This window comes from Pseudochaenichthys georgianus, unplaced genomic scaffold (assembly GCF_902827115.2).
Source record: "Pseudochaenichthys georgianus unplaced genomic scaffold, fPseGeo1.2 scaffold_1702_arrow_ctg1, whole genome shotgun sequence".
In the NCBI taxonomy this organism is placed as follows: Eukaryota; Metazoa; Chordata; class Actinopteri; order Perciformes; family Channichthyidae; genus Pseudochaenichthys; species Pseudochaenichthys georgianus.
Window position 1 is genome coordinate 1 of NW_027262496.1, and position 12,635 is coordinate 12,635.

Below are 12,635 nucleotides of genomic sequence, written 5' to 3' on the forward strand. Positions count from 1 at the left end.
CTCTTTAAAGTAGAGACACTACATACTGATATACACCTGAACATCAGAGGAGAGGACTCTTTAAAGTAGAGACGCTACATACTGATATACACCTGAACATCAGAGGAGAGGACTCTTTAAAGTGTAGTAATGAATAGGGAGCGTCCTCACGATGGTGGTGATGGTGGGGCTCACACACAGCAGGCGTTTGATCATCTGGTATCGATCGTAGAGCGGCTTCACCAGCACCCTCTCCGGTCTCACCCCCTGACAGACAGGACGAGACACATACATGTTATGCTGATTAATGGACAATCAGATAAATGATATATAGCTGCTGTGGTAGTGTTTTATTTCCTGCCTGCAGGTGGCGCTGTTCACTCACTGGCCGGCCGTGCACGCTCTCAAAGTAAAGAAGACACTTCTGAAGAGTGATCTTCTCCAGAACCATCTGAGCCTGCGTCATGTCCTACACACACACACACACACACACACACACACACACACACACACACACACACACACACACACACACACACACACACACACACACACACACACACACACACACACACACACACACACACACACACACACACACACACACACACACACACACACACACACACACACACACACACACACACACACACACACACACACACACACACACACACACACACACACACACACACACACACACACACACACACACACACACACACACACACACACACACACACACACACACACACACACACACACACACACATTCTTGTTCAAATGTGTCCATCACATTTGCAGTAATGGGCTTCCATAGGTGAGTGTGGTGTGGGTGATTGTTACCTTCATGTTGTCTGGCAGGTTGAGAGCCTGCCTCTTCTCCCTCAGGCGTCTGAACAGCGACTCCACCGTCTCCTCCGGGCTCTCCGGCGCCCCCTGCTGGCCGGCCCCCGAACAGCTCTGAGGGTCCGGGTCCTTCAGCTCGAACACCGACTGCCTGAGCCTCATCTCTGCAGAGGAGGGAAGCAGTGGAGTACAAATACTTTGTTACTGTACTCAAGTACATGTTTCTGGTATCAGTACTTTACTCCAATACTTATCTTTCTGACCACTTTTTGCATGTTGAACTCAAATACCTGTACTTTCTACTTCTTACATGTTGAACTCAAATACCTGTACTTTCTACTTCTTACATGTTGAACTCAAATACCTGTACTTTCTACTTCTTACATGTTGAACTCAAGTACCTGTACTTTCTACTTCTCACATGTTGAACTCAAATACCTGTACTTTCTACTTCTCTCATGTTGAACTCAAATACCTGTACTTTCTACTTCTCTCATGTTGAACTCAAATACCTGTACTTTCTACTTCTCTCATGTTGAACTCAAATACCTGTACTTTCTACTTCTCTCATGTTGAACTCAAATACCTGTACTTTCTACTTCTCTCATGTTGAACTCAAATACCTGTACTTTCTACTTCTCACATGTTGAACTCAAATACCTGTACTTTCTACTTCTCACATGTTGAACCCAAATACCTGTACTTTCTACTTCTCTCATGTTGAACTCAAATACCTGTACTTTCTACTTCTCACATGTTGAACTCAAATACCTGTACTTTCTACTTCTCTCATGTTGAACTCAAATACCTGTACTTTCTACTTCTCTCATGTTGAACTCAAATACCTGTACTTTCTACTTCTCTCATGTTGAACTCAAATACCTGTACTTTCTACTTCTCACATGTTGAACCCAAATACCTGTACTTTCTACTTCTCTCATGTTGAACTCAAATACCTGTACTTTCTACTTCTCACATGTTGAACTCAAATACCTGTACTTTCTACTTCTCTCATGTTGAACTCAAATACCTGTACTTTCTACTTCTCTCATGTTGAACTCAAATACCTGTACTTTCTACTTCTCTCATGTTGAACTCAAATACCTGTACTTTCTACTTCTCTCATGTTGAACTCAAATACCTGTACTTTCTACTTCTCTCATGTTGAACTCAAATACCTGTACTTTCTACTTCTTACATGTTGAACCCAAATACCTGTACTTTCTACTTCTCTCATGTTGAACTCAAATACCCGTACTTTCTACTTCTCTCATGTTGAACTCAAATACCTGTACTTTCTATTTCTTACATGTTGAACTCAAATACCTGTACTTTCTACTTCTTACATTTTGAACACAAATACCTGTACTTTCTACTTCTCACATGTTGAACTCAAATACCTGTACTTTCTACTTCTTACATGTAGAACTCAAATACCTGTACTTTCTACTTCTCACACTTTGAACCCAAATACTTGTACTTTCTACTTCTTACATTTTGAACACAAATACCTGTACTTTCTACTTCTCACATGTTGAACTCAAATACCTGTACTTTCTACTTCTTACATGTAGAACTCAAATACCTGTACTTTCTACTTCTCACACTTTGAACCCAAATACTTGTACTTTCTACTTCTCACATGTTGAACACAAATACCTGTACTTTCTACTTCTTACATGTTGAACTCAAATACCTGTACTTTCTACTTCTTACATGTAGAACTCAAATACCTGTACTTTCTACTTCTCACACTTTGAACCCAAATACTTGTACTTTCTACTTCTCTCATGTTGAACACAAATACCTGTACTTTCTACTTCTTACATGTAGAACTCAAATACCTGTACTTTCTACTTCTCACACTTTGAACCCAAATACCTGTACTTTATACTTCTCACATGTTGAACTCAAATACCTGTACTTTCTACTTCTTACATGTTGAACTCAAATACCTGTACTTTCTACTTCTCACATGTTGAACTCAAATACCTGTACTTTCTACTTCTTACATGTTGAACTCAAATACCTGTACTTTCTACTTCTCACATGTTGAACTCAAATACCTGTACTTTCTACTTCTCACATGTTGAACTCAAATACCTGTACTTTCTACTTCTCTCATGTTGAACTCAAATACCTGTACTTTCTACTTCTCACATGTTGAACTCAAATACCTGTACTTTCTACTTCTTACATGTTGAACTCAAATACCTGTACTTTCTACTTCTCACATGTTGAACTCAAATACCTGTACTTTCTACTTCTCACATGTTGAACTCAAATACCTGTACTTTCTACTTCTCTCATGTTGAACTCAAATACCTGTACTTTCTACTTCTCACATGTTGAACTCAAATACCTGTACTTTCTACTTCTTACATGTTGAACTCAAATACCTGTACTTTCTACTTCTTACATGTTGAACTCAAATACCTGTACTTTCTACTTCTCTCATGTTGAACTCAAATACCTGTACTTTCTACTTCTCACATGTTGAACTCAAATACCTGTACTTTCTACTTCTCTCATGTTGAACTCAAATACCTGTACTTTCTACTTCTTACATGTTGAACTCAAATACCTGTACTTTCTACTTCTTACATGTTGAACACAAATACCTGTACTTTCTACTTCTTACATGTTGAACTCAAATACCTGTACTTTCTACTTCTTACATGTTGAACTCAAATACCTGTACTTTCTACTTCTCACATGTTGAACTCAAATACCTGTACTTTCTACTTCTCACATGTTGAACTCAAATACCTGTACTTTCTACTTCTTACATGTTGAACCCAAATACCTGTACTTTCTACTTCTTACATGTTGAACACAAATACCTGTACTTTCTACTTCTCACATGTTACAAAAAAAAAAATAGTACAAGTCTATATACATGTAAATAGAATATGATGTCTACAAGAACAGAATATGAAATTAAATAATGTACATTAAGACTAAATTAAATACGGTGTATTGATAAGTATTTATATAAGCGAGCGGTTTATGGAGGCACGCCTCAGAGCTCAGGTCTGATCTGTTGTCTTACCTTTCAGCCGCTTGCGAGCCGAGGCCAGCTCCCCCATCACTCGGATCATCTCGGGGTTCGAGTATTTATCGTTGTGTGTCGGCTGAAACCCAAACAGGAAGTGAAACTCTGGGTGAACGCTTTTATTTTTGAAAATAAATTATCTCATCACGTCAAAATACTGACATCGGACTGTCATTAAGGTCGTATAAAGCAGCTCTTATTTTGAAAATACCAACTTGAGTCTACGTGACAAATTGAACGATTACTAGTTTTATGACGCTCTTATTTTGAAAAGCCTGTCTTCTATAAACATAAAAAGACAAAAATGATTAGTTTCTTATTTTGAAAAGCCTGTCTTGGAGTATCCCAACACAGCAGACAGAATCCAGCGTGTTCATTGGTTGATTGACGTGTTTTGATAATCGATGTATTAAATGAACAGCAGTGTCCACCTTGTACTTCATGTCCTGCTCGAACTGGTCCTCGAAGCGACGGACTTTCTTCTTCAGGGCCTGAATCTGCCGCGTGAGAAACGAGACGGAGGGCGAGCCGGGGTCCTCCGAGACATCGACCCGGTCCAGAGCCCGACACCTGCACACAGACAGGTAGACAGAGAGACAGACAGGTGAGAGACAGACAGGTAGACAGACAGGTGAGAGACAGAGAGACAGACAGGTGAGAGACAGAGAGACAGACAGGTGAGAGACAGAGAGACAGACAGGTGAGAGACAGACAGGTAGACAGAGAGACAGACAGGTGAGAGACAGACAGGTAGACAGAGAGACAGACAGGTGAGAGACAGACAGGTGAGAGACAGACAGGTAGACAGACAGACAGACAGGTGAGAGACAGAGAGACAGACAGGTGAGAGACAGACAGGTAGACAGACAGGTGAGAGACAGACAGGTAGACAGAGAGACAGACAGGTGAGAGACAGACAGGTGAGAGACAGAGAGACAGACAGGTGAGAGACAGAGAGACAGACAGGTGAGAGACAGAGAGACAGACAGACAGACAGACAGACAGACAGACAGACAGACAGACAGAGAGACAGACAGACAGACAGACAGGTTTTTCACAATAAGAGCTTCTTAAAGACAGACAGACGGACAGGTTTCTCTCAACAAGAGCTTCTTAAAGACAGACAGGTTTTTCACAATAAGAGCTTCTTAAAGACAGACAGACAGACAGACAGGTTTTTCACAATAAGAGCTTCTTAAAGACAGACAGACAGACAGGTTTTTCACAATAAGAGCTTCTTAAAGACAGAGAGACAGACAGGTTTTTCACAACAAGAGCTTCTTAAAGACAGACAGACGGACAGGTTTCTCTCAACAAGAGCTTCTTAAAGACAGACAGGTTTTTCACAATAAGAGCTTCTTAAAGACAGACAGACGGACAGGTTTTTCACAATAAGAGCTTCTTAAAGACAGACAGACAGACAGGTTTCTCACAACAAGAGCTTCTTAAAGACAGACAGGTTTTTCACAATAAGAGCTTCTTAAAGACAGACAGACGGACAGACAGGTTTCTCTCAACAAGAGCTTCTTAAAGACAGACAGACGGACAGGTTTTTCACAATAAGAGCTTCTTCAAGACAGACAGACAGACAGACAGACAGGTTTTTCACAATAAGAGCTTCTTAAAGACAGACAGACAGACAGACTTCTCACAATAAGAGCTTCTTAAAGACAGACAGACAGACGGACAGGTTTCTCTCAACAAGAGCTTCTTAAAGACAGACAGACGGACAGGTTTTTCACAATAAGAGCTTCTTAAAGACAGACAGACGGACAGGTTTCTCTCAACAAGAGCTTCTTAAAGACAGAGAGACAGACAGGTTTTTCACAATAAGAGCTTCTTAAAGACAGACAGACAGACAGGTTTTTCACAACAAGAGCTTCTTAAAGACAGACAGGTTTTTCACAACAAGAGCTTCTTAAAGACAGACAGACGGACAGGTTTCTCTCAACAAGAGCTTCTTAAAGACAGAGAGACAGACAGGTTTTTCACAATAAGAGCTTCTTAAAGACAGACAGACAGACAGGTTTCTCACAACAAGAGCTTCTTAAAGACAGACAGACAGACAGGTTTCTCACAACAAGAGCTTCTTCAAGACAGACAGGTTTTTCACAATAAGAGCTTCTTAAAGACAGACAGACAGGTTTTTCACAATAAGAGCTTCTTAAAGACAGACAGACGGACAGACAGGTTTCTCTCAACAAGAGCTTCTTAAAGACAGACAGACGGACAGGTTTTTCACAATAAGAGCTTCTTCAAGACAGACAGACAGACAGGTTTTTCACAATAAGAGCTTCTTAAAGACAGACAGACAGACTTCTCACAATAAGAGCTTCTTAAAGACAGACAGACGGACAGGTTTCTCACAATAAGAGCTTCTTCAAGACAGACAGACGGACAGACAGGTTTCTCTCAACAAGAGCTTCTTAAAGACAGACAGACGGACAGGTTTTTCACAATAAGAGCTTCTTCAAGACAGACAGACAGACAGGTTTTTCACAATAAGAGCTTCTTAAAGACAGACAGACGGACAGACAGGTTTCTCTCAACAAGAGCTTCTTAAAGACAGACAGACGGACAGGTTTTTCACAATAAGAGCTTCTTCAAGACAGACAGACAGACAGGTTTTTCACAATAAGAGCTTCTTAAAGACAGACAGACAGACAGACAGACTTCTCACAATAAGAGCTTCTTAAAGACAGACAGACAGACGGACAGGTTTCTCTCAACAAGAGCTTCTTAAAGACAGACAGACGGACAGGTTTTTCACAATAAGAGCTTCTTAAAGACAGACAGACAGACTTCTCACAATAAGAGCTTCTTAAAGACAGACATACGGACAGGTTTTTCACAATAAGAGCTTCTTAAAGACAGACAGACAGACAGGTTTCTCACAATAAGAGCTTCTTAAAGACAGACAGACGGACAGGTTTTTCACAATAAGAGCTTCTTAAAGACAGACAGACAGACAGGTTTCTCACAATAAGAGCTTCTTAAAGACAGACAGACAGACAGGTTTCTCTCAACAAGAGCTTCTTAAAGACAGACAGACAGGTTTTTCACAATAAGAGCTTCTTAAAGACAGACAGACAGACAGACTTCTCTCAACAAGAGCTTCTTAAAGACAGACAGACGGACAGGTTTTTCACAATAAGAGCTTCTTAAAGACAGACAGACAGGTTTCTCTCAACAAGAGCTTCTTAAAGACAGACAGACAGACAGGTTTTTCACAATAAGAGCTTCTTAAAGACAGACAGACAGGTTTCTCACAACAAGAGCTTCTTAAAGACAGACAGACGGACAGGTTTTTCACAATAAGAGCTTCTTAAAGACAGACAGACAGACAGGTTTTTCACAATAAGAGCTTCGTAAAGACAGACAGACAGACAGGTGTTTCACAATAAGAGCTTCGTAAAGACAGACAGACGGACAGTAGGGATGTCCCGATCACCTTTTTTTGCTCCCGATCCGATTCCGATCATTTGATTTTGACAATCTGCCGATACCGATTTTTCCCGATCCGATCTTTATGCAATGCATTAAGAGAAAAAAAAGGTAACAGATAACGGCTGGTCATCCAACGCGATGAACTCAGCTATCTGGGCTGTTATTTGTTTGGCCTTGTCTCTGTTCTGGGGCAGTTTCTCTTTCCTTTTGAAAGCCTCTGAAAGTGTCGGTTGTCTCAGTGCCGTCACCCGAGTGGCCGCTGTGTACTCGCCGTGTTGTTGTTGGTGTTTGTTTCTCAGGTGGCGTATTAGATTGGTCGTGTTGAACGTAGCTCTGTTCTTTCCACCACGCGGAACCTCTGCCTTGCAAACATTGCATCTGGCTGTTACACTGCCTTCGCTTTCAATTTCATAATACTTCCAAACTCCTGACATGTTCTCTGTCCCGACTCCCGAGTCAGCAGCTGGACGTAGCCTCTCGTTAGCTTGCTGCTGCTATCAGACACTGCGCCCACTCTGTTGCTTTCAGAGGGATAACCAGGTCTGAACAAGCCCAACAGAAGCAACACATGCATGATGTTGTGTAATTTCAAACCAAAACTAAGTCCTCAGGATGACTTTAAGACGTGAACATGGTCATTTTAGTTTTGTAACATTAAATGAAAAAAAAAATATTTTAGAAAAACAAAAGGAAAAAAATCCCGATCCCCGATTTTTTTCTCCCGATCCCCGATCTTTTGAAAATCACGTGATCGGCTCCGATCCCCGATCACGTGATCGGATTGGGACATCTCTAACGGACAGGTTTCTCACAACAAGAGCTTCTTAAAGACAGACAGACAGACAGGTTTTTCACAATAAGAGCTTCTTAAAGACAGACAGACGGACAGGTTTTTCACAATAAGAGCTTCTTAAAGACAGACAGACGGACAGGTTTTTCACAACAAGAGCTTCTTAAAGACAGACAGACAGACAGGTTTTTCACAATAAGAGCTTCTTAAAGACAGACAGACGGACAGGTTTTTCACAATAAGAGCTTCTTAAAGACAGACAGACAGACAGGTTTCTATCAACAAGAGCTTCTTAAAGACAGACAGACAGACAGGTTTTTCACAATAAGAGCTTCTTAAAGACAGACAGACGGACAGGTTTTTCACAATAAGAGCTTCTTAAAGACAGACAGACAGACGGACAGGTTTTTCACAATAAGAGCTTCTTAAAGACAGGTACTCACATGTACTGCTGGCTGCAGGGGGGGGAGGGCGCTGCCTCTGGGTCAGAGTTGAACCTCAGGCTGTGGGTGAGACAGCGGGGGGAGGGCAGCGGGCCTGGCCCCCCCGATAACAGCTGGAGGAGCGCCCCCCCCCCTTCCTCACCTGTAGGGCTGAGGGGGGCGAGGGGCTCTGCCGAAACAGGAAGAACCATTACTGTTAACATCAACAATACACAATCAACTCTTATTTTGAAAAGCCTGACTTAAATTAATCAACTAAGTCATCCAGGATTTGTTTATTAAGGCTTTTATTATGAAAAGCCATAATGCACTTAAAGGTCCCACGTCATGCTTCTCTGGTTCTGACCCGTCCCCTTGTGTGACAGCGAACCGCTGGGTTTCGCTGTCTCGCAGACGGCCACCCGGCTCACGGGGGGGGGGGGGGGGGGCAGAGAGTGAACACACAGACTCTACAGAGACGCTGTGAGAAACCAACGAGAGTTTGGAACATTGAACAATGTGAATCTATTCCAGTAGACCTCAACAATGGAACTATGATCAGTGGAACTGAACTGACAAACTGAACCAGGATCAGCTGCTGTGAGAAGCCCGTATTTAACGTTTAAACTCTTATTGTGAAAAATCTGTATCAAATCGTTATACATTATAAAATGACCCTGGAAGAGTTTCACAGAGTTGGTTTAAGGCAGCTCTTATTGTGAAAATCATTGCTTTAACTAACCTCGCCGTTAAGGGTTAACCCAAACCCTAAGTCCACCACAGCTGCTTTAAAGCTGCTCTTATTTTGAAAAGCCTGTATTGAATTATATGTAATATATTCAATAATATAAATAATAATATAGATATAATTATAATATGAATGTAAAAATGTATATAACATTAAACCTTAAATCCAGTACGCAGTAAAACTCCGACACCTGGAAACACGATGCCCGTTTAGTAGTATGTGTTACTACTAGTCCCCTCATGTGTAAACTGTCTAGGGACATCACACTCACACTCACACACACACACAGACACACACACACACACACACACAGACACACACACACACACACACACACACACACTCTCACTCTCACTCTCACTCTCACACACACACACACACACACACACACACACACACACACACACACACACACACACACACACACACACACACACACACACACACACACACACATCACTTCAGGGGACATTACATTGACTTACATGCATTTCCTGGAGGCTTACCCTAACCAAGTCTTCACCCTAACATTAATGAACCCCCTCATGGGGACCTCCAAGTTGTCCCCATAAGGGAGGCGAGTCCCCACACGTGACTATGTAAACAGATGTAGGTCCCCACAAGTATAGTAATGCTAGGCCGCGCGCGCGCACACACACACACACACACACACACACACACACACACACACACACACACACACACACACACACACACACACACACACACACACACACACACACACACACACACACACACACACACACACACACACACACACACACACACACACACACACACACACACACACACACACACACACACACACACACACACACACACACACACACACACACACACACACACACACACACACACAGTTTCTGATCTTTGAGCACCAGGAAAAGCACTATCCAAATTAAATGTATTATTATAATAATGTACCTGGGGGGCTGTTCTCGTCAGTGGCGGGGGGGCTGTGGCAGAGAGCCAGTGTCTCCCCCCCCCCTGTCTCCCCCGGGCTGGGGGGGCTCTTCTGCCCCTTGCTGCCCAGAGGAGGGGGGCTCTCGTCGGGGGAGGATCCCGGCGACGGCCCCCCCTCCCCCTCCAGAGCCCGGAGCTTCAGCAGGGAGCTCTGCAGGCAGAAACAGAACATGATCCAGAGATTAGCCTGGTCCCAGCAGGAGGAGAGGTGGGGGGGGGGGGGGGGGGGGGGCTGCTACACACAGGAGCTGCTGTTCTGATCAGATATTCCAGATACTAGCCAGGTCCCAGCCTCTGGAGCCCCACATGTGGAGGAGACGGATGGTTGCTGTTCGGTTGATGGTTGCTGTACCCCCACAGTCCAGAAGAGGCTGACCGGCTCTCCATGAATTAGACAGGTGTCGTGCACGGAGCCTCCCTCCTGTCCAGAGATTAGTCTGCACCGCTGCACATGAGAGAAAACAGAAATATAAATCCCACCTCTGCACTCCAGCGATTAGCCAGTTCCAAAACGTGACACAAAAATATGAATTCTGCTTTAGTTCCAGGCGTTAGTCAGCCCCGCTGTGTAGAAGCACTCACCGGTTTTGAATCTCCATCGTCTGGTTCTGCTCTCTGATGCTGAAGCTGCGTAGGGTTCCTGTTCCCTCCCTCTCCCTCCCTAGAGGGACGTAATGAAAACATCTCTCTCTCTCTCTCTCTCTCATCTCTATCTCTCTCTCTCTCTCTCTCTCTCTCTCTCTCTCTCTCTCTCTCTCGCTCTCTCTCTCGCTCTCTCTCTCTCTCTCTCTCTCTCTCTCTCTCTCTCTCTCTCTCTCTCTCTCTCCTCTCTCTCTCTCTCTCTCTCTCTCTCTCTCTCTCTCTCTCTCTCAGCAGAGAGGGGAGGAGGGGGCTTCCTGATGACGTCATGTGTGTGTTCCTCATTCATAAAAAAAGACCGGAGGCTTGAGCATGAACTGTCTGTACCAACATGGTACCAACAGAGCAAAGGGTTAATAGAACATGCACAGACCATAATAATAATTAATGTATGAAGGGTTTACAAAGGAAACCCTGTGGCCCACTATCTATTCTAAATAATAAGAAACAAGCACCAGAATGTGAGCCGAATTACTCAGAATAACATCCAGGTTTATTTTAAACATCCGTGGTTATTTTAACATGTTGAGAAGATACAAAAAGGCATGGCTCGCCAGACTCCATTTGGGGCAGTACCTGAATATTTTAGGAGACATGTCTGACGGCAGAGAAATAATCATCCATTCAGAATATTTCTTAGCTGGACAGCAGACCCAAACACGAAAGAATGCCCTTTTACTTTGATGGTCTGTTTCTTATAACATTCTGAATTACTCAGTGTAACTTCCAGATGTATATTAAACACCCATGGTGGCTGTTTGAACGAGTAAGAAGGGTTTTATAAAAGAGATCCAGCTTTTAGTCGCAGCTTGAGGCAGGACTACCAGACTCCATTTAGAAACCATGAGAATGAAAGGTAATCTTGTTCATGTGCAGCTCATTCATATCGTTCTAAACCTTGAGATATATTCTGAATAGTTACGAGTCTTGGGATGAACTCGGCATAGAAACAATCATCCAATTAAGATGCAAAATAACTTTTCAGTGGACTTGATGTTTGGCTGCTGGAGCTCCGTCAGCGCCGGGTGAATGACGGCACGCGCCGAATGACTCAGGATATCCTCCCGAATGAGAACAAGCTAGCGATGCATGTTGACAACGTTTTGAAGTTAGTCAAAAGGCAGAATTACTTTGTCGGAATCTAAAACACGTTTTCGTTCAAAATATACAAATAATAACACGCGGTGTTTTAGCAAGGGGGATTAACCCGTGGTAAGAAAATGATCACGTTTGAGTACAAACCACTCACCTGCACACACCTGGCTGGCGTGCTTCATCCTGCAGGGTAGGGTTTCATTTGGGCCCAATTCCAAACCACACCCACCCCCCCTCCGTGATGGAGTGAACTCCGTCTGTCGTGTCACGCGCAGCTGAACGAGGCTCCTCCTGTCAGGTGGAGGTGTGCAAACAGCAGGAGGCTTTGGGGCGAACTCCCTCCCTCCGGCAGAAACGGGAAATGCCGTAACGGAGCGTCCACACTACAGCTCCAAAAATAGCTTGGAGCTGGGCGTGTCTGGAGCTTGGGGATTTTATTCAAGCATCACGACCAACAACCAATCACATGAATCTCCCGCCCCCGACATACAAAGCAAAAACCCCCAGGGATTTTATGCGAGCAATATATATATAAACTCCCCAAACAGGCGAAACCCTACCAGTTCCCCCACTGTCTCTGCCCCCTCCCTCCATGCCTGGTTCCTCCGGTTTGTGTCCCGGTAGGTG

The 12,635-nt window shown here is 43.4% G+C and overlaps 1 protein-coding gene across 1 annotated transcript; it reads right to left on the minus strand.

Moving 5' to 3' along the window:
* Window positions 1-150: 150 nt before the first annotated feature.
* On the minus strand, window positions 151-10,446 carry LOC117441469 (protein FAM13A-like; the record flags this gene model as incomplete). Its single annotated transcript, XM_034077554.2, has 7 exons — window positions 10,236-10,446; window positions 8,564-8,732; window positions 4,315-4,453; window positions 3,881-3,962; window positions 826-992; window positions 365-448; window positions 151-246 (listed from the first exon to the last, which is right to left on the minus strand). Coding segments are annotated over exons 1-7 (948 nt in total), but the record flags the coding sequence as incomplete, so codon positions are not given.
* Between the last annotated feature and the right edge of the window lie 2,189 nt (window positions 10,447-12,635).